Genomic DNA, 23335 nt, shown 5'->3' on the forward strand with positions numbered 1-23335 from the left:
TTCCCAAAATTTACAGCCTATTATTTTTTAATCTGACTCCTACTGAGTGCTACTCCCCTCCTCCCAATACTTCTCCAGAACCCAGGGCCGTAACAAAAATCACTGTCCGGTCTTTGACCTTTGTATGCCTGAGGGGAGGCCAGAGAAGTAGGTGCCGTTGTTTCCATTACAAAACGGAATCGCCTTGCCCAGTGCAATGATCACTTAGGTCGACCTAGAAGTCTTATTGCTAACCCCCTACCGTCTCCCACATCAAGCTCAGCTCCTGGTATACCCTTTCACTAGTCAGCGATGCCCATCATCTTATCTCTTGGCTTCCTTCCCCGCTCCCCAGCACCCTCTGCACAGTTTGCTCCAGGAGCAAGGACCCAGCCAGCTCCTTTCCTGACATCTCCTCACCCAGATGTTTCAGCGCAGGCTTTCAGGAATCCCTTTGTGCTAACCAACCTCATCCTGCTACTCTCCAGGCCCTTCCCCACCCCAAGTCTTCAAGCTTCACCTCCCACCACCTGCTCTGAAAACCCTAGCCGCTCTCCTTAGGCTCCTCCATCAGCCGCCCTCAAGGCAGTCAGGAATCAGGCCCTGGGTTTCAGGGCTCTGGGAGCTTGTCTGCCCAGGTGCACCACCACCACAATAATGCACCTGCCAGCCGCACGCCCAGCCTCAGCAGGACCCATGGGCAGACCAGGCCCTGGCCTGAGCAGCTGGGGGCTGAGACAAACCCCTGGGATCTGCACCCACCCACCCAGGGCACCAGGGGGAGGGGCCATTCCCTGGCCCCGCCCCTTCCAGCACGAGGCCCTCCTAGTACAAGGTGGTGGCTTCGCGCATGTGCACCCAGCAGCCCACCGACCCAGCCACAGGCGCATGCGCAATACGACCCTCCCCCCACCGCTCGGCTCCCAGGCAACGGACGAGTCCTAGCGCATGCGCAGTGCAAAGTCCCCCCTCGCGCCGCGCGCCGTCACTCACCATATACCAGGTGCCCACGATGATGGTACCGGTGCGGACGTGGCAGGAGCCGGAACAACCGCTGGGGGGGGAGCGGCTGCTGTAGAAGCGGTCCCGGCTCCGCTTGAGCGTCATGACTGCAACTACACTCCTTCCTCGTCGAACCGGACGCGGCGACTGCGACCACTCCGCTGAGCGGGGGGCGGGGCCCGCGCGCATCACCGCCGCTCTGACCAATCAGCGGGGGCAAAACGCGTCACAAATGGGGGAGGGGTTGCTGCCAGGGCAACTCGTGATTGGCAGCTGATTTGGCCAATCGCTGCACGACACCAATGGGAAGGGCTGTGAGGAAAGGGGCTTGGCCCCTGGGGAAGTGGGGATGGGGCTTAGGTTTGACCCGCCCCGGGCTGAATCGGGCAGCTGCTCCCTCCTGCCCCAGCATCAGGGGAGAGGGCAAAGGGCACCCGGGCTGCTACTGCTGCATGCCATCGGGGCCTGTCCCCAGCCACTGCTCCTAGTGAGGTCAGGTCCCGGGTGCCAGGCGCCCCCCTGCAAAACCCTAGGGAAGCCAGGCGGCCCAAGGGCATTGGACGCCACAAACTGCCTGTTTCCTGCCCTTAGCAGCTGGGCCGAGTCCAGAGCGGCTGAACGCCTGTGAGGGCCAGTGCTCCGTCCCCCCAAATCCAGGCTCAGTGGGTGCCACGTTGGAGCACTTGAATCTCCACCTGTATCTGGACCTGGAGAGACGCTTGGGCGGTTTCCTGTGTTGGCGTCCAGAGCTTAATCCCCAATGCCACTGCCCCACCCGAGATCTGAGGTGGGGACAGGATCTGTGGTTTCTCTCTTGTCCTGCGGTTTAGTCCTCATTGCCAGGGTTTAGTAGCCTGGGTGCTTCCGTGGACCTGTGCTGCTGCTGGTACCTGCACTGGCCCAGGTGTCTTCACAGGGCAGGGCAGAGTTGTGCAAGCGTTTCGAGGGAGTTCTGGGATTAAACTGTCACATATGTGGGACTATCAGGTAGCATAATCAACAAAGGCCAAGTAAGTCCCAATTCAGCATCTCATGAAGTGAACTCTGGCTAACAAAAGCTTATGCTCTCTATACATCTCATTTAGTTCATCTATGGGCTCGTTCCTACCCTGCCTTAGTCCCAGTTCTGTCAGTGACTCCCCGCAGCACCTTGTATAAGTCCTTTACCCGCTTTTTGCTTCAGATTCCCTATCTGTAAAACTGGTGCACTTTGCTTAATCACCTTGAGGTCTACAGATAAAAGCTAGGCCTGTGCGAGTAGGCAGCTATTCGATCCTGCTTCGGATCCGGCTGCTTCGGATGCCAGGGATCCGATCCGTAGCTCTGGACCGGGTTCCCACTTCAATCCGACCAAAGCGCCTCTAAAGCTTCGGAGCTGCCTAAGAGATCCGGCCATAGGATATAATGGGGGAATCAATGAAATATCTATAACCTTGTTGTTTTTTGTCTGATTTGGTTGAAACTTGCACGGCTGGTAGCCTCTGCAGAGAGCATGAAGTCTGCCAAGTTTCAAGAAGATGGGTGCAGGGGTTTGGGGGGAACTGCACCCCAAGCTGCTGACAGGCAAAACTCATGACACAGATGACCCTGCTGCAGGCTGAAAACTGCAGGGGTAGTAGCCCCTGGTGAGGCCGCAAAGCCTGCTGAGTTTCAAGTTGAAAGGTGCAGGGGTTTGGGGGGAACTGCACCCCAAGCTGCTGACAGGCAAAACTCATGACACAGATGACCCTGCTGCAGGCTGAAAACTGCAGGGGTGGTGGCCCCTGCTCAGGCCACAAAGCCTGCCAAGTTTCAAGGAGATAAGTGGTTTGGGGGGAAATGCACGTCAAGCTATGGACAAGCAAAACTCGTGACATGGGTGGCACTGTGTGTGTTAAGGTGCAGCAGGGTGAAAGCTGCGGGGATGGTAGCCCCTGCTGCGGTTACAGAGCCTGCCAGCTGTCAAGGAGATAGGTGCAGGGGTTCTGGGGCCTGCTCCCCTAGCTGCTGACAGGCAAAACTTGTGACATGGGTGCATGTGCAACTGACTGTGTGAGGCTACAACCAGATCAGACAAAAACCAACAAAAGTATAGCTATTTCATTGTTTCCCCATTATACCCTATGGCTGGATCTCCGAAGTGGCCCCGAAGCTTTTCCGAAGCGCTTCGGAAGCTCTGAACCACTTCGGAAAGCCTAACGAAGCCAGTGTTTCGATCCGGACATGCTGCTTCGGATGCCAAAGCATCCAAAACTTCTCCGGATCCGAAGCACGGTCCGAAGCCTCACACAGCACGAATAAAAGCTAACAAGCACTATGTAGTTGTATTTCTTGTCACCCTTGGTGCTTCTGAAAAAGAATATGCTGGAAGGCTCCTGCCACCAACAGAGAACAGTTCCCACAATCACCGGAGAGTAAAGCAGGACCTTCAAACATTTCCCAGGGGGGTTGGGATGTGCAGTGAAATGTTGCAAACATGTACTGACACATTTTCCTTTGTGTATATTGAATGCAAAACAGCAGCTTATTTCTCACTACTTTCTCAAATAGTTCTGTGCATCCTGCCTCTACAAAGCAATATAAAGGGAAAATATAGGAACCATTTGGTATCTTCTTTCCCAGAGGGTTGCTGGCAAGAAGGGGTCACTACATTAGTGGTTTCCAACTTCTTCATACGATGCTCCCATTATACAGGCATCTAGGGACTGTCCTTCCAACTAAACATAAGGCATAAGAAGGGGGTTTTGACTCTCTTTGGCCTGTCTGTAATCCCTCTTGCTAAGAACTTATTTTTACACTAGCTAAAACTAAAAGGCAAGCCCCAGGCAGGGAAACCAGCACAGCAAAAATGTATTGATTTACTTCATTGATTTATTTCAGAGATTACAGAGATCAGTGGAAACCTGAGATGTGAAAACAGCTGGGTTTTGAGTGTGGATTGAACTTTTCTTTTTTAAAAAGGGCCCAGAGACTATTGAAGGAAAAGCAAAGCATTAGTATATTAAAAAAGATTAAATCAATTAACCCTCAGGGAAAATGTTTCTGTACACAATTGTAGGTCTACTGAAGTCAATAGCAGATCTCCTATTGAATTCAGACTCTTTTGAGAGTGGGGGATGAAAGACTTTTAGTTCATTTTTTCCATCTCTAAATCCCCTTCTAAAAGTTATGGAGGCAGCTGATCATGGTAGTCAGAAGTCAGGCAGAAGGCAGGGCAGGGTGGCAATTGGACTACAATTTTAAAGGTCAGTTAGTTGCACATTTCATATAACAAGCGCAATTCTGAAAACATACCTTATTTGTAGCTTGTACAACAAAAGTGAATCGCATAAAACTTGGCAATTTCTGGTTTTTCTTTGTTGTTTATAGTCAGTACTTTTAAATCATTTAATGTGAAAGGCCAGTCTCCCACATTTTACATTCTTGACTAGTGTGATACCTTTAACTGGCAGGTGTGATTTAATTTACCTCCAAACCATTTACTATCACTTCCAGAGCTGAGAAGCATCTGGGCAAGGATTTAGGGGATGCAACAGTGTGACATAAAACCTTTATTAACATGAGACTGGATAGCTGTGCTATTCATTCCTTCATTGGGTTTTTTGTATATGACACACCACAGAGAAAATCCCTCGCGTTGTTTCATGTAGCTTTTATTCATGGCATTATTTTCATATCCTTTTGGCTGTAAAGATTGCATTACCAGGAGTCAAATTTCATATGGCTGAGGGGGAGCCATAACTACAAATCAATACATTATTTTTTCATCACATAAGTGATTCTCAGCCCTTTTATACTCACAGCGCTCCTCATTAGACTCCAAGCACCCCGCCATACATTTTATGAACTCAGTGGGACCCATTTAAAAAATGAATTGGTTACAGTATGTACCTCCTTGCAAAGGCACCAGGTACTGGTGGTGGAGCAGCCAGGCATGGACACCCTGAGCCTGCCCTGATCTGCTTATTGCTCTACCTGCCACCCCAACACCCTAGTTGAGAATCACTGCTGTACATAAGGTGTCATATGTAAATGCTGAAATCTCAAATCCAGCCTGGCTAGAAGCAAGTGCTGACTTCAGAAACTGGGAAGCTTACTTTCTTAAAAGAACATACTCCAGCTTCCTGCTCCACAGAACTAGATATCAGATTTTAAAGTTATGACATTTTCTTATAGAAAACAAGTCACTTGTGTAGGGCTGGTCCAGGATCTTGGCTGTGTATGAGGGCCAGAATTCCACATTTAAGGGAAAGAAAAGTTATCTCCCTGGCAGGTTTTTTTTTAAACAAATATCTGGAATCTTTGGATAAAAATGGCTATTTAGAGTCTGCTATTGCTACAGCCTTTAGTGGAATGGCTTTCTCTGAACAGTCAAAGGGAAGCACAGCTCTGGGACTGAGGAATCACACTATAGCTTCAGTAAGGGAGCTGCAGTCATAGCATGAGTGGGGACTTCCAGGGTTTAGTCCAAGCCCTTGAACTGAATGCACTTCCTTTGCCAGTAAGATAATCTCTTAAGAAAACAGTCTGCACCCATAGAGACTGAACATAGTCAATTTGCCTTGAAAAAGTCCCTGAGTTTTGTTCACTACAGCGCATGGCTAAAGAACAGGGTGTACTCTATATACCTGACCTTTCCAGTCCACAGGGAAAAGAAAACTCTCTTATAAGTCAATCAGGACTCATAGTAGAGATGATATCTTTTATTAGACCAACGAGATTTTTGCAAAAAAAATTCTTTAATTGCAAACTTTCAGGCACAAACACCCTTCATCAGGCACTGGAGAAAAAACTGTAAAAGTTCTGGGTAGAAATGAAAGTTCATATTTCATAGGATTTCACAGAGGAGGCAATAGATATAAAACTCCTCTGGGCAGTCAACCTGCATTCCTTTCTGTAAGTCAGCTTTCTTCAGCATCCTTGTTAGCAAAGTATAGTATGTAAAGCAGGTTTTGGTGAGTAATAAACACATTTCCTCACTGACTTGTCAGCTATCAAACTTGTTTACCATGTGAGTGGAGCCTTTTTGTTATGTAAGGAAGTAATTTCACAGCAGTGGACCAGATTCATCTCTGATGTTTCTCCGTTCACCTCTATGAAGTTGCTTCATACAGGGCATGAAGTGCAGGGCGTGAAGCCAAGCTCAAAATCCTGTACATACATATTGCACCTTTACGTGTAAATACATTTAAGCTATTTAGGTCAGGGGTTCTCATTGCATCGATTGCACCTGAATCATTGTCTCTTGGACTTGATCCCACCCATAATTATATGGCCCACCTCCCTTGTTCTTCCAGAAAACTTCCAGGAAGAGAGAGCATAATTATACCAAAAGGAGATGGATTGAGAATGAAATGAAAAGCCTTAAGAAACAACTAAGCAGACAGAGGCTGCTCCAGACTATGGAGGCAGCAGATAAAGTTTTACCATCCCGTGAGATGAACCAATAGCTATCAGAGGGAAAGCTTCAGGGATTCCCTGAAGCTACAGTCAGTCAGGGTACAGATGGGCCTTAAGTCTGATCCCCAGTGGTAATTCCCAGGGCAAAGAAGGGGAATGGAAAGAAATAAGGCATTTTAAGAGTACAAGGAATAAACAGGAAGAGAGCATGAAGTTGCAGAGATGAAAAGTAGAAGAATTTCAAAGGACCAAGGGCCCTGATTTTCAGAGGTGCAAGGCACCTGCAGATTCCACATATTTCAGTGGGAGATGGATCCTCAGCCCTTAAAGACTGAGATTGTAAAATCATGCCATGTGTAAGGTAAAGGGAGCTCCTGGCACCCTTTAGGCTAGGGATAGACATTCAAAAAGCCGAAGCCTGAATTATTCAACCTTTGCAGGTTAGCCTGCCTAGGTTCAACCAGTTTGTAACGGGACTGAGACAATGCGGGCACATGCCTTCAGATGCTCAGGCTAGGTGCTAGAGCGTGCCCTGGGCTGCAGGGAAGATGTGCTGCGGGGGGGAGGGGGCATGGCCAGTCTGGGCTGAACTGGCTAGAGAGGGGTTTAATTCCCCCATCCCTGTCTCACCAGCAAGGACCCCAGCTGGGCTGGCTGGGCACTCCCCTCTCGCTGCTGCAGCGGCAGGCTGCCATGGCCCCTGAAACAGAGCAGGTAAGGAGGGGGGTTATTCTCCCCTCTATCCCCACTGCCCCCCAGGGGGACTGCAGTCAGGTCTGTCCACCCCTATTGCTGCTGCCGCCATTCACTCTATGCCCAGGACAAGCAGCAGAATAAATCCCCTCTGCCAGAAGCCAGAGGGTAGAAGGGGGCTTATTCTGCTGCTTGCCCCAGGCATAGAGCGAGCGGTGGGCAGATGCTGCTGCGGTACCACAGGAGCAGAGGGGGGAATAACCCCGCTCCCTGCCCCCCTCCAAGAGGCCCTGCCAGTGGCATCTGTCCCTGCCTCTGCCGCGCAGCTACAGCAGTGAGGGGGGAGCGACCATGACAGGGGCAGTAGCTTCTGTCATAGTTTCCCAGAGCACAAACCTCTTCCTGGTGGGGGGCAGGGGATGCATGCTGCAGGACGGGGGAAACTGCTATGGCCTATGGCACTGAGGGAGGCTTGGAGGGCTCTGGTCCCCTCCAAGCCCTCATGCTCTTGTGCACAGTCCACCACAGCTCTGACCACCCTACAATGGGGCCCCACCACTGGGAAGAAGCTTCCACTCCCAACACCATGACAGGGGCTGCTGCCGCCATCAAGGGCCCTGCCCTCTCACCACTACAGCAGCTGGTCGGGGGCATGGCTAAATGTCAGCCAGCAGGGCCCCTTGGGGGGAGGGCAGGGACGGGGGTTATTCCCCCTCCCTCCGGCATGTAGTGGAGGGGGCAGGAGGGGGCTTATTCCACTGCTTGCCCCAAGCAGGGAGCAAGCAGTGGTGGTTAGGGTTGGCAGACCGGGCTGCAGTTCCCCAGGGGTGGTGGGGGTAGAGGGGGGAATATGGTGGCCCACCGCTGCAGCAGCAAAAGAGAGCACTCTGCAGACTTGGCTGGGGTCCCTGCTGGTAAGACAGGGAGGGGAGAATTAAACCCCTCTCTGACCAGACCACTACCCCTGCCTGTCCCTGCTCTGGCTGGGGAGCTGAGGGGAGGGGCCAGCCCTGCTGGGCTGGAGACAGAGCCCCGCCCAGCGTAGAGAGCATGGCAGGATGCTGGGGGGAGTCTGGTTTAAGTTAATCCAGGAAGCGGTCTGGGACAGACATTACATACACCGTTTTGAGCCAAATCAGTTAAGTCTGATACTATATTCAACTGGGTTTATCTCAAACCAGTTTTGGCCATGTTCAAACTGATTTATGTGCACTGAATGTCTGTTTTGTTACACGTTTAAACCAGTTTCTGATCACTTAAACCAGTTTGTGTGTAATGTCAGTCCCTAGCCTTAAAATCAAGGCCCTTTATTTATGAGCTTAACTTTAGGCATGTAATTTTGAAAATCTTGGTTTCCCTGTGCAATTTCATACATGGTAGCAGAGAAAGACAAAATATTTAATCATTGTGGAATCCAATCCTTATCTAAACTACCTTCACTATCTATATCAGTAGCACTGACACAGGCAGAGCAGCACTGGTGGTGAAATGCAGTCACAAAGTGTACTAGCATATGTGCAGCTCTGGAATTGTGTTTGTACACAGAAGGTAATGTGGTACAGTACTGTAGTTTTGGGGAATATATTCTTGCTTTGGCATTTTGTATAACTATTCCTATGTCCATATGCAGAAAAAGACATGGGGCTAAGTGAACTAGGGGTATGAACAGCTAAGCCCTGTGGTTAATACTACCATGACAACTCCTTACAACAACTAGTGAAGCTAAACAATGGGAAATATGGGGTCAAGGTTTGCCAGTGTGGACTAACTCCAGCTACCTTAAGCGGAACAAATACCAAAGAATATAACAGGGAAACAGGGCCATCTAATTAATGTATTTTGCTATCAAAATCACACCTAAAGTAATCAGCATGAGTCCTCTGTTTGTGTTATTTTTCTTTTCTTGAAATACAACACTTTGAGGCATATTGTTTAGAAAGACATTAAGAAACTTCCCTTAACTTGAAAACCTGTTGCACAATATCCCCTTGGAAGCTTGATAATAAAATAGGCTACATTGCCAAAAGCTTTTTCTTCATCTTTTACACACCCATATGCTCAACTCATGAATATTGGACATTAGATAATATTTTTGATTATTTTAATTATAAAAAAGCAATAGACATTTAACTTTGAAAATAGAACAGTACATGAAAATTGCAAAGTTTGCAGACAGTCACAGAAAAATGTGAATGAAATGTTGAGTCTATCACTCTTGCTAACTTCCCTTGCTTCTTTCATTGTTACTTTTTCAATTGGGAGTAGAAGTTTTCTTCTGATGCCAAATAAAAACTTCAGGTGAAATCCCAGAAGTTTCTCACCCAGCTATGATGTCACTCATTTACATGAGTATTACTCCAACTTTTGAGTCTTTGTCCTTGCTAAACTTGTTTTTCTAAGGCCAAGCATTTTCTTGTTATGTATATGGTAATAATAAGTCGCTTCTCTGGTAAGACATTTCTGGATTTATTAATCCAATTTATAAATTGCCTGTATTTTTTCATTAACTGGTACATAATTATCCGAGATGTGACAGAATTATCTTATATGACAAAAAGAAGATCACATATATTTGTCTGAAATAACCCTGTTCACAGGTATTTGTGAAGGGATGGGTGTTTTGCTGTGGTAGGTCAGGTTTTGGTTTGTTTTGATTAATAGTACATTTAATTTGTGGCAAAAGTGCTTTCAACATAAGTTTGGTACCATTCTATCGGAACAAAAAACTGAATAAATAATTGAATATTTATTTGTCATTCCTTATTTCAGGGATACTGGTGTTCTGAATACAGTAGCAGAGATAAAAGGTAAAATGTTCCAACCCATTCAAGGTTTTAGCTAATATTACACTTACAGAAATATACTTACAGACATCAAGGACTGGTTAGTTCAGGTAAATGAAACATAGAACTTCTTTCCTCTAACTCAGTAGTTCCAATGTGCATCCACTTAGTGACCCAGAGCATTGTTGCCAGTCTGCACACTAAAGGCTTTATTTCCCCTGGGTGAACTTGCCCCACAGGGCACAGCATAAACTAGAAACTATCAAAAGCCAAGTACAAAACAATAAAGAGTTAACCAAATCCTGTGGTCTTTTCCCAGCCTGGTTCTGTACTACTGCCTCATAACTTCCCATCTTTTTCTCCCACTCCAGCTTTCTTCCCTAGGAGCTTTTAACTTCCTCTGGGCCAGGTAATCATCCTCATCAGCTGGCCCAGTACTAGGTAAGCATGTAAACTCTCTCTCACTGCCTGCAGCTGGGATGTAGACCTTGAGGCATGCACCCTCCTACACAGCCTTTCCAGGAGGGATTGGGAAGGAGGTACATTCTCAGGGCATTGTGGGGAAGCCCCTTAGCTACCACCACAGTTATAACTGTTGTGGAGATAAAGGTTTTTGGTTTCCAGGGGTGCCAACCCAGCATTATTTGCTAACTCTTACTATACAACTGCAACATATTCTTTCCACCTATGTTTTAATAAAAGACAACTGTTCTGCCTTAATGTATGCTTTTCATTTAAAACAGCCGTTTGAAAAATGAGGAGTATATACTCTTCAGTGTAAGTAGCAAGATCAGACTTTTTGTAACTTTCATCTATATATTTGGCTTATTAAAATATTCAAATAGCAACATAATAACTGGCAAAATTCAGATTAGAAAATGAACTAAAAATCAGTCTAATAGAAATAGCAAAGACAACATGCTTTGAACTTGCAGATTACAAACTCTATCCCACCATGAAAACTAAAAAGTCAGTCACACCCTTTCTAAATGAGTTAAAAACCTTCTTAAGAAATGTCTATCTTTGCAGCCAGCTGGTCTGAGGATGGGCTGGAAAGCATTACAATATCATGGTATTGGACAAAACTCTGACTACAAGGGCCACAAGAAGTTAAAAAGATGCATGAGGTCTGTGAGTCAGCAGACTCTAATGATGTTTTCCTCCGATTTGTATCATGGTCATATCTACCACCCACCTTCTGTATATGGTTCATCAGTCAATGAGGTTAATTTTTAATTTTAATATGAAAGTGCTAGGGGAGGCTGAACTAATAGATGGTACCACTGCTACATTTCATAAGTATCCATGCCCTAGGTCCTTCTTCCATTCTCATTTCCAAACTTTGCTGGGCCTTCAGTAGAAACAATACATGTAACTAAGCAGCCAAGTTGAGCAAAGCACATACGAGTATAAACTCTGAGAAGAATGTAATTACTATGAAAAATTAGGGTTTTAAAAAATTTAGGACAAATCTAATTTTTAAAGAATAAATCCATCTTTGGCATAACATCCAGCCTGCTCCTGTACGTTTATTTTAGACAGGATTAAAGTGTTTCAAACTTTTGCTCATTTCTGTCATTTTCTTTATAATCTTTAGTGTACAGATGAGCTGCAAAATATGTTCAAAGATAAATTGTACGTATGTAGATATAAACAGTCCCCCTTTAGCTCTCCCTTCTGCAGACTTCTAACTGACAATATGCAATGTAGCGCAGGGTCAGGATGTGGATGCTTAGTCCTGCAGAGGATGATCAGAAGGGCAAAAATACCATACTTTTGTAAATGTTCGGGGTTCTTTTGTTGTATCTATTTTGATACAATCAATTTTAAAATCATTCTGTTTAGGTTCTCTTGACCTCTCGCTCTTTTCCACAGAAGAGCAAGTTCCTCCAGATTAGGAGTTTCTAACGCCTACCACCACAAGTGTGGTAGGTATTAGTGATCTAATTACAACTTCCTAACGAAGATAAAACACAGCTCAGTTTTGCAAAGACAGAATTCTACAGCATGACGTTATAGATCTGGCATTTCCACAGTTAAAACAGTCTGCTCCTCCACATTGCAAAACCAAACTATTTTGTAACCATGCAAGACACTGTAACAATCCCCTTGACAGTACTTGCAGTCTTTAAGAGAGGACCTTGACTCACTTCCTCACAGAAGAGAAGAGTTTCCTCATCCCTCTTTGGGGAATTGTGTATTACTAATAAGAAATCAAAGCCACATGTATCATTTATTTCCCCACTCCCATCCCTAGGGTTCCTTTGGTTTAATTTAATTTTCATTTTTTTTCCATGTTCAGAGGGACAGGAATGAATTTCCGCTCTGGCTTTTGGCAAGTCCCAGGCTGGGGACACCATGGGAAATGTATTCTTGCCTTGCTCTTTGCTTACATGTTATCATTCAGAATAGCTAAATGTCATGAGCACTATGTGTTGATGTGATAGATCTGCATGTCCTTGTGCCAAAACTCCCCTTAGAGCCTATCTCTGATTAAAGTTAAGCAGCAGCATTGTGGTGTGAGACAGCTGCCTGCAATGAGCTGAGAAAGCTCTTCTATTGCTCCCCCAGAAGAGCCCTTGCCTGGCAGACTAGGGTTACCATACATCCAGGTTTTCTCAGACATACTCTCTTTTTAGATCCTCTGATCTCTGTCTGGGCTGCTTTGTAAAATATGATCATATGTCCAGGATTCTGGTCAGCTCAGCTTCAAAGTGTTTCCTGGATTGCCCTAGCAAGGAGTTGTTTGGGGCTAGGGGGGAGCAGGGGGAGGCCGATTGGAGGCAGGTCACACAGGCATGTGGCCGGCGTGCAGCCAGGCGGAGGGGTGGTAGCAGCCCTGGCAGCTGCATGCAGGTAAGTCTATGGGGGATGGGCAGTAGAGGGCCAGGGCTTGGGGACTGTCCAGGGGCTGGTGAGGGGGGGTGGGGGGACAACACTCAGTGCCAGGCGGCGGCTGGTCAGGAGTGAGGGGCACCAGCAAGGATGTGGGGCTGAGGTTTGGGAGTGAGGGACACCAGCATGGTCCAGAGGTGCAGGGTACTGTGGGTTGGGCATGAGGGGCACTCGCAGGGCCAGCATTTTGTGGGTCAGCAGCAGGACTAAAGTGAGACTTTGGCTTGGAAGTGAGGGGCAACAAAATGGGCAGGGGCAGGACACAGGCATATCACTGCCCCCCACAATCCTATACCACCCCACCCCCATGGCAGGCTGTGCTCTTTTTTGGAGCTGGAAATATGGTAACCCCATGGCAGACAAAAGTGCAGCTCCCAGCTGTAACTCAAAATGATTTCTGCAAGCCGTTCTGAGTTACACCGTTACCCCAGACCAAACAGAAATTCACTGTTGATTCCAGGGGGAAGGGGAATCTAGCTGCAGGCTGGGAGTCTGCAGACAGGTTCCCATAGCAGTGCCAGGGCTCTCTGCCAGGGTGCCCTGTTTTCAGAATGGGAGGGGGGAAGGCAGCTGAGGAAGTTTGTTACCCAGCCGGTGCTGAAGGGTGCAGTGGGTGAATTGGAGCCCCCGCACTTTGGGGGAGGCATCCTCTAATACACCCACCTCACTCTCTAGGGTGGGCTGAAAAGAACCCAGACTGAACTCCCTCCATTACCTTTCCCCGCTCCCATTCTGAGAACAGAAACCGGCTGGGAGCTCCACAGACAGAAGTTACAGAAGACGCTACATTTGGAAACATCTTTATCTGATACCTCATGTAGCGAAGGGTCAGATTTGCACCCAATCGGCCATTCTTTAGGCTGTTTGCAGCCATGCACTTGTGTTTGGTCACAGCTATAAGCTGCTTTCTATGGCCAGATGAGGCAAAAGTTGTCACTTCTGTCTGCTAAACTCAGTGCCCCTTCCCCAGAATCTGCAGGCCTTGTGCCATGAGGTTGAATACTCAAACTATGAAATGCGTTAGTTCATTCAACTTATCTGGACAAATACCTTTGAACAAATGGGGCAGGTCTGAAAACAGGTGTTTGCTGAGGACTCTGAACCCTGTTAACGCTCTGCTGTTGACAGAACTGCCATGCTGCTAAAAAACCCTCAGCTGCCCCACCTGTTTCATAAGGCCAGACTGTGGCTGGCCTCAAATAAGTGAGCATATACGTTGGTGTACATGAGAATGGGTCTGAGCCATCTTACCATCCTACCCTACCCCTGTGCAAGGGCTGGCCTTCAACATGCTGATTACAGTGCCTGCATGCAACTGCAGTGCTAGCTGCCCTGAATGATTCACAGGAGTTCAAAATGCACCTTCTGCTGGGGTGACAGGCCTGTGCAGTAAATAACCTCCTCCAGTCTTACATAATCTGTGAATGGCTGTGAGCTGCAATTCTAGCCCTTGACTGCTTTTCATGAAACAAGCAAATCACAACAAGAGGAAGCAGTCAAAATGAGCAATCCTCCCTTGTTTATGCATGTCACTCCCCCACCTTCTCCTTCTCCCTCGCCTTTCCTTTTCTGTCCGCTCCTGCTCCTCTCCCATCCAGTTCCCCCACTTCCCTATGGGAGCCTTCCAGTCCTAACTGAGGTCATCTGCTGAGGAATCATCTAGTAAAAAAAAAAATAAATCACATGAAATAATGACATTCAAATCTCTATTGCATCATAGGCCTGCGCTAGCAAAGCAAATGTTACATCTCACAGTTTGCATACAGCAATTTCTTATACTTTAAATTATATTGAAGCAAGTATAAATTGAATGCTAAATGCACAGCAAGGGATCAGACTGGGAGCCAAGGAAGGCAGGAACAAAAGACTCCATAGACGCATTATAAAACTCTTTCATTTCAGAGAAAACAGGCCTTACAAAACTTGGCATTAACAAATGGTTTCAAGGATTTTCTTTTAATTTCATTGAGTGTGTTTTAAGAAGATTCAATCATTCTTTGGAGTGCTTGGAAAGACCACCACACTATAGTGCTCAGCTGGTACAATTTCTGCTGTGTGGACCTCATTTTAAGGCAGAGATTGTTTCATAAAATATCTTCTTTGCCACTTGCAACAGCACAGGATTCTGGTGGCAACTACAGCAATTATCAAGGTGAGAGAGTAGGATCAGGGCATCATAGGAAAGGGACGTCACAAGATTATCTAGTCCAGCCCCCTGATCAAGACAGGAGCATCCCTGACTAAACCATCCCAGCCAAGTGTCTGTCTAACCTGCTCTTGAAAACTTCCAAAGATAGAGAGTCCACAGTTTCTCTAGGTGCCTGTTCAAATGCTTGACCACCCTCATAGTCAGAAGTTCCCTTGTAATCTCCAAATGAAATTTCTCTTGCTCCAGCTTGAGGCCATTGCTCCTAGTCATGTCCCCAATGCCCACAGAGAAAAATATAGTTCCATGCTCTCTGCAATCTCTCTTCAGATATCTGAACATGGTTAACAAAAATCACTTCAGTCTTTTCTTCTCCGGACTAAATAACTCTAGTTCTTTCAGCCTTTCCTCACAAGTCATGCCTCCCCTAATCATTTTTGCTGCTCTGCACTGGACTCTTTCCAACTTCTCCACATCCTTCTTGAAGTGTGAGATCCTGAATGGGACAATAAGAAGAAAGGACTGAATGTGTAGATTCCTGTAGTGCAAAAAGTCCTTTTTATTTTTTATTGCTTTCAGATTACTTTTGATTTCACCATCCTTTTCCATCTTCTGTTTCTCTCAACCAAAAGAGGCACTAGCACAGTGGGCTAGATGATCAACTGTATGAGGTACCTAAAGGTGGACCTGAAGGCCAGACACAATTCTTGAAAGTGGTTAAGCAGGTTAAATATTTAACTCACACAGTTTTAAAATTATTTCAGTGGGAATGAGGTAACGCCTCTTTGAAAATCTGCCTCCAGGTTTCCAGCCAGCTCGCCACAGACAAACAAGTGCTCCACAGGCCAGCATGAGGATCTGTCCTAGTGACCTAGTGTCTTAGTGCCATGAAAGAAAAACTGACCAGTTTAATTCCTACATCCAACCTGAGTGAAGCCCAAAAGACAAATAAAGCAGCATAAAATGGTGAAAGGTCTATATGATTTAGGAAGACGTTATAGTTCTACCAATCTCCAGTCTTCTAAACACAGCTAAGGAGTTTTTAAACCAAAATAAAATACAACTCAACTAACCACGTCTCATAAAATAAAAACAGTTTTTTTAAAAAAGTCCCATGCTAGGAGGAAAAGTTCTTCATACTGAAATGCTGCCAGAATCAAAAGCCTATAACTGTAGATAAAAGAAAATCTCTACCAAAAGTTACACTGTTCAGTTCTTGCTCAGTAAGTTAGTTTAAAAACATCTTCTAGAAAAAAACCCCAAAACTATCTTTCAATAGCACTGCTTTAAAAAAAGCCAGTCTAGCTACATTTCATTTAGGTAAAAAAGCAAAACACAAGTAGACCAAGCCATTATACAAATGAATGATTTAGAACTAGGAAGAGCAGGGGATTAACTAAATTTATCTTTTCCCTGCTCACTGAATCCTGCATAACAGGATTCATACAACTAAAAGCAATTTCATAGACTGACAACAAGAAGGACTATACTGTAATCAGTGCTTCTCAGATCCACAATTTTAATATTAATATGTTAATTTATGCCGCAAACTTACTTCTTTCCATGATCACGGCCCTAGCGACACAGTCATCACATTGATGCCTAGATTCTCCACCTTGCAAAGATGAGGGTTTGTGCATTAGTTGGTGGTATAAACAGTCACAGCAAACAAGCATGCAGGACCATTGAAGTATTCCAGCCTGTTTGCTGTGGCTATTTCAGAGGGTGCTGCTTCTCTGATGGGCAGCGTGGGACTGCTGATGAGGTATTATCCTCAAAGCTGTTGCAACAAAGAGCTGTTTAGGTTCAATTCACAGTGAATGCAAGTGGTATAAATAACAATTTTGGCACCCTAAATAGAGATGCCAGAGAGCAAAGGAAGGGGAGGGAAATGGTGTTGTGCCAAGTACCAGGGACAGATGTTGAACTGCAATATACAAATCTTCATAACTTGTTTCATGTTATGAGATCAAATGGTACTTGTTCCAAATTTCTGACTTGCGACCCACTCTGTTTTACTGCCCATTTGCCTTCCAGTCCTTCAAATCCTCCTGCAGTTGCACTGTAGTACTGCTTTGTGAGATATGCACTGTTTTCAAGGCTGTGGAAGGCAGTACACTTCGTATCTCAGAAGCTAAGCAGGTCAAAGCCTGGTCAGTAATTCAATGGAAGACTAGTAAGACAAACCCAAATATTGCTACAAGGGGAATCTGGTGCTTCGGCGGACAATACGATTCCCTCGGAGGCTGTAATAAATCAGTTCTTTATGATGTGGGGGCGCTATGCTACTGGAGAGGTCATCTTTCAGCTATGTGAAAACAGTATCTTGATGGTCCCTTGTGGTCAATAAAACATCCCCAGGCACTTTTCACAAAAACAAAATGATTAACTGTACTGTCCTGGCTAAATTTCACTTTGTTCAGTTCCCTGCTACAGTTTCAGGCGACCACAGTATTATACTTTAATTCTGCTTCTAAGCAGCCGTGCAGTGCTGCTGTTAAACAGCTACCACCTTCTGCTGGGAGCACTGCAGTAGCTGTATAAGTCAAATGCTTTAAGATCCTTGGGATCACCATGTAAAGCAGGGGTGGGCAAAACATGGGCTGTTTCCAGCCTGCCAGTTGATCCTGTTCAGCCCACCAGCCGCCGCCAGGAGCTGAGGAGGAAGGGCTGCACCCCACACTGCTCCACTTTGCCACAGCCAAGGCTGGGCTGCATAGTGCACTGACTCCTCTATCCCGTCTCCCCTCTCCTTACCCTGCATCCATTCCTCCCCCCTGTCCCCCCTTTCCTGTTGGCACTGCAGCTGCACAGTCCTGACACTGTGGCCACCAGCAGCCGGGCTCTCATGAGATGGGGATCAATGCAATGTGCCGAGTAGCCATCCCGCTCACCCACCCACCTGCTGGGATGAGCTGCTGCTGCCATGGCACCACTAAGAGGTAGGTCCATACCAACCATGGTAGAGCTGGGCCTGGGGCAGCTGCCCCTGACTTTCCTGCTGCAGAGCAGCAGCAGCAGCAGCAGCAGCAGCATCTTATCGTGGCAGGTAGGTGAGACAGCTACTGAGTGTGCTGCATTGCGTTTCATCCCGTGTGGGCGCAGCTGCCAATGGTTGCAGTGCCAGGACCACGCAGCACCAACAGGAAACCGGTTTGGGGGTGGGATGAATATGGGAGGAGGGGGGCAGAGGAATCTGCATGCTGCATGGCCTGACCCGGTCCCAGCTGCAGCAGAGCAGAGCAGCATGGGGTGCAGCCATCCCCGCTCAGACTCCTGAGTGGCCAGCAAGCCAGATAGGATCAACTGGCACCTCCCCTCCCCACTCCCCCAGCCCTCAACAGCCTACCAAAACTCCTTAAGTTGCCCTTCAGCCCAAATAATCGCTCGCCCCTGGTATAAAACATTATAAGCACTAACAGAGATTACTGTTACAACAGGAAGAAGCAGATCCCACCCCACACTGGCAAAACCTGCCTGACTTGCCTGCTACCTTGCCAATGCAAAATGGCAGCCAGGTGCCATCCAGGCCTGTTTAGTAGAAAGGATAGTGAGATATGGAGTTGGAGGAGCACCAAGACAGACAAGTCAGGGAACAGGGACACTGGGATGCGGTGGAGGGATAAGGATAGATTGGAGCTTGTCTGGCCCAGTGGCTGGGGAGAGGACCTGTAGTGCTGACTGGATATGATTTAAATACATGATTTGGATGAAGTATTGCAGTTCTTTGAGGAGAGAAAATGAAACCAAAGTGCTGTGTCGGTGTTTCAGTAAAGGTTTTCAACTTTCTAAGACGAAGACGGCTGCTTCTGTGACCAAAAGCCACTTCTGCTCCTCTTGTCCAAAACAAAAAACATCTGATCTGGCCAAGCACAGCCCACAGCACAGCTGGAAGTGACAGTGCAGGCAGTCTGCCACACTGAGTGTCAATTCACATAGATCAGGGAGGCATCAAACAGCAACTAGGCAGAATCTGGGCACCTAAGTCGCTACAAGAAATTCTCCCTGACCCGGTTCAGCGCCCCGGTGCAGCAGCCACAGCTCCCTGGGGGTGCCCCTATCTTAGCCTATCAAGCTCCCCAGGTGCTTAAACTTAGCCTGTAGAGCATGCTCGAAAAGTATCCTGTTCATTGGTTAAAGCCCCGTTACTCACATGTTAACTCTAAGAACCTGATCCAGATCATTGTAAGGCTTCAGCCTGCCAAAAACATCTGTGCTTTCCCCCGGCAGGAAGGTGCAAATCAACAGGCACCCAGAATCCCCCTCCAGTTAATGGGAAGAGGTAGGCACATCCCAAGGGTGATCCAGAGTGCCTCAGGGCTGAGCAGGACACTGCTTACAACTAACTTTCAGGAAATGCCTGGTACAAGTTGTGTCTGAACTCCCACCCCTCAGACCTTAAGCATCTGACTTGGGACTGTGCATTAGGGACTCCATCCAGGGGGAAAGTGGTTGGAGGAAACCGAGAGCACTGAGTTTAGTACAAAGCCCAAAAACTGCCATCACTGACTAGAAATGAGGGCCAGCAGCAGTGCCACCTCCATAACACCTTAGTGCGTTGGGAATATGCCCAAGAAGTGGGAAACCTGAGCCTTTCCAGGAGAGTGCCCCAACCACAAGCCTATGAACAGCCATGGTTGACAGGGGGTGGGGGGAGACCCTTTGAAGCCCAACCCTCAGGATCCCAAAATACAAAGGTTATGGGGCCAGGCTGAACACAAATAAGAGGGAGCCTGGCCCTTAGTCCTTATATGCCTGCTGGTCCCCAACTAAGGATGGGGGCTGCTTGTTAATAAGTGGGATATTTTTACTGTGTTGAGAACAAAACTAAAGCAAAGCACCACAGAGCCCTGACTTGGGGAGGAACTAGAAGCCAGTGAGTGCAGACAAGATGTTCCAGTCATGGACGGATCTGCATCTCTTCCAGAGGAGTACATTTTACTATCAGTGTCTAAGCTAGTGCCAGCCAGGGTAAGAGGGCCTGCCCTCCTCATGGTCCTCTCTTACACCTCACTAGATGTGAGAGTCACAGATGAATCCCAGACTACAGGGTTTTTTCTTACTTTGAATTGATTCTGATCTTTCTCTTGATGTCAAAGAATGTAAATGCATTTGAATTTCAATGCAAGAATGAAGGAAACAAGTCATGAGACATCGGGGTATCCTGCAGGCCTCAGCCTTTAGCATACAAGTCACCAGTAAAAAGACAAACTGCATGGAAATGGGAAATGCTGTACTTACTTAGCAGAAAGTGTAAAGTTCTCTGGAGTTGTCCTGCTAAATGAGCTGTCCCACAGGCTGTCATTTGGACTTACGACTCCACTATTCCCATGAAGCCAATCATTGGGGGTCAATGTTATTACTATCAGTCTTTACAAACGGACAAACTCTGGCAGAAAAGGTCACTTGCCCAAGACCACACGATGAGGCTATGGATTAAAATACCTTTATACCACTTGAAAACTGCATATCTACTGTTACGATGCAGCTGTTACACTTGTGTGATCCTGTAGTGATGTAAGTGAACAAAATCATCTTAAATTTGACTCTGAACAGAATAAGGTTAAAGTTGAAATACCATGTAACAAGGTGTTATATTGTAACACCTTGTATCAACATCCTTTGATATCCATCCAGTTGTTACATCTGTCTATAACCGGAGTCAGTGGCACAGTTAGGATTAGAACTCAGGACCCCTGACTCCTAGTCTCTTGTTCTAATCCTTGCATACTCCTATCAATAAACTAATCTCCACAGAAATTAAAAGAAACTGATCAAATATATGGATCTGGACACGTGGAAGCGACCTCCTTTTGTCTTCAATTTATAAAGGACCTTTTTAAAATCCTATATCTAGATAAACCAATAGGTTAACTCTTTAAACATCAAAGAGTTAATTCAGCCTGCAGGACAAACCCTAATGCCTACTATTAGTTCCACTAAATCAAGCTAATACATGTAGATGACACTCCGTTCATTTTGCTTTCTGATCAAAGTTGAACAGTGCAAATTAAAAAGAATAATACTAAGAACAAAGCTCTTACTGTGTGCAGAAAACCTTGTGCTTCCTCTTTCAGTTGAAGTGTGTCTATACAGATCATGGTGATAGCAAACATGGTGTGGCATGTGCTGTTGAATTAACTGCGTTATAATCAGGCCACCAATTAACTGCAATGCCATCCTACTTCCCTATCCAGCTTAGGACTAAATATGAAATGCTTGGAACACAAGCCAAAAAAAATACAAGGAAATGGAGTAGTTAGAGATGGGAGAGATCCATTCAACTCACTAGTCCATCACTCCCACAGGAGAATCTTTAAGTAGCAGAAATATAATATGTCACTGGATTGTGAGCAAAGGTCCAGAGAAAAAGCTGCCCAATACCCATCAAATTCTTACCAACCTATCCTTTCAAGATCCACAGAGGTCTTTCTGACTGATTTTAAAATTCAACTATCACATAGAATAGGGGTAGTCAGCCTGCAGCACATGTGCCACAAATAGCAGGGGTAACTTCTGTGTGTGGCATGTGTCGGGGCCGAGGGGCTGTGGCCAGCAGCCCGGGCACGTGGGCCAGGGAAAAGGTCGGCACGGCGAACTAGAATTAGGCACTGACGCATAGAGGTTGATTAAAGATTGCTTTACTTACACCGTAGGTGGTCGCAGTGCAGGCAGGAAAAACTTTCTTGAGTTGCAGTTACAGACAAACACAAGCGGAGTTTGCTAGGCTCCACCGAAGACACACGAGGGGAGTTTGCTAGGCTCCACAAAACAAACACGAACAGAGCTCTGGATACACACTCACGGAGTTTGCTAGGCTCCGTGCAACGACCGAAATGAGAGTCCGAAAGGTGACTCGACAAGCGCGCAGGGTAGGGTACGTCGAGGGATCGTGCGGCGACGGGGAGAGTCTCTTGATGGGTGATCAAGCCACCATTCGGTCCGAGATTTACGTAGAAGTCCACGAGGTAATCGTGGACTCCTTGCCGGAATTCTCTCAGATTTCTCCCGGAATTCTCGGAATCGGGGTTCTCAGGATCCTCCTGAGATTCTCGGAGATCTCCGACTTGGGCAGAAACTGCTCAAACCTCTTATACGGCTACCAAGCCAATTGCTAGCCGCCACGTGGGAATAATTTAGAAACAGCCAATAGTGGGGTACAAATTTGCATGCGAGCAGCAGGAACTCCTTTGCACCGGGGTTTTTCTCTCTGCAGCTGAGAATTGCACCGTGCAAAGAAAGCTCCATGTGGCGGGAAATAATTCTACAGTGCCGAAGCACACACAAAATCATTGGGTCATGACAGCATGCAGCAGATCAGGGAGAAGACAGCTAAAACAATAGCAGATAGGGCAGGGAGCAGAAAGCAGAGCAGCAGATCAGGCAGGGAGGAGGATCAGAGTGGAATTCAGGGGGGGCGTGGGGCTTAATTTCTGGCATGCTTGTTCAAAAGGTTGGGCCCCACTGATCTAGAAAGATGAAATCTTGGCCTTGCTGAAATCAAGAGGAGTTTTGCTATTGATGTCAATGGACTGGGGTATTCAGCCCTTATGTTTTAAAGGGACTCAGCAATGTCACAAATTTAGACTTATTTAAAAGCAATGTTTTTTGACCAAAAAAAAAAAAATTGTTAAATCATGTATTTAATAAAAAAAAAAAAATAAAATTGAGATATTTTGCAGGTTGGGAATGGGAATGCAGACCTGGTGATAAGATGTAGCTGCTAAATAGTAGAGGGGTTACTTGGGTTTCAGATGTCCGGCAGGTTATAATGTGCCATAAATCCAATGTCTATATTTAGTCCATGATTTTTTGTATCCAGTAGGTTCATGAAATAAAGTTGGGTTGGGAGGTTGTCCCTATCAGACAACACAAGTAAAAATCAAGCAGCCTAACTACACTCACCTCTGCAGAAACCAAACCAGAGATTGAACTTTACCTTGCCCTGGGCATGCATCATCCACTGGGAGAAAGGGGAAATTGGAGTTCCTGTGATATCTGATGGGACTTTCCTCAGATAATTAACTCTTCAAGTTACCTGAAGAGGAAAAAGTAGGTTAAATAGCTGTAATAGTAGTAGTAGTAGTAACAAAAACAACAACAACAGCAGCAATTGTAAAAGACACTCATTAAGTATATTCACATTATTGATGCCAATTAATCCTTTTCTGCTCTGTACAACCAGAACATCATGTAATTGAGATGCATAACTGTGGAGGTGCACCAATACATATGTCCCGTATTGGATCGGCCAATATAGGGAAAATTGAGAGTATCAGCAATCAGCTTTTTTGCCTGATGTAACCCCAGGAGAGCATGGGGGGCATGTGCCCCTGGATCTGTGTGGGGCAGGGTGGGCTGCTGCTGTGGGTACCGGGCTCTGCCTGGCAGGGGGGCTGAGCTGCACTTGGAGCAGTTGGCAGCAGTGCTGGGACAGGGGGGGGGGGGGGGGGCGGAC

General features: G+C 46.5%; 1 protein-coding gene across 4 annotated transcripts in view; it reads right to left on the minus strand.

Annotated features, from left to right (window-relative positions):
- The window catches only part of LAPTM4A (lysosomal protein transmembrane 4 alpha), a 43362-nt gene that overhangs the window by 17223 nt on the left and 2804 nt on the right, over window positions 1-23335 (minus strand). Inside the window, exon 2 of one of the 4 annotated variants that reach the window (XM_006030632.3) lies at window positions 22817-22915. In XM_006030632.3, the coding sequence (XP_006030694.1) occupies window positions 22817-22837 (21 nt within the window). In that variant the 5' untranslated portion in view covers window positions 22838-22915. Of the gene's footprint in view, window positions 1-642; window positions 715-972; window positions 1162-16432; window positions 16679-22816; window positions 22916-23335 lie in introns of those variants that run through there. The other 3 variants (XM_006030633.3, XM_006030630.2, XM_006030635.3) reach the window with 3 other exon arrangements.

The sequence above is a fragment of the Alligator sinensis genome, unplaced genomic scaffold, assembly GCF_000455745.1.
Source record: "Alligator sinensis unplaced genomic scaffold, ASM45574v1 scaffold200_1, whole genome shotgun sequence".
NCBI lineage: Eukaryota > Metazoa > Chordata > Crocodylia > Alligatoridae > Alligator > Alligator sinensis.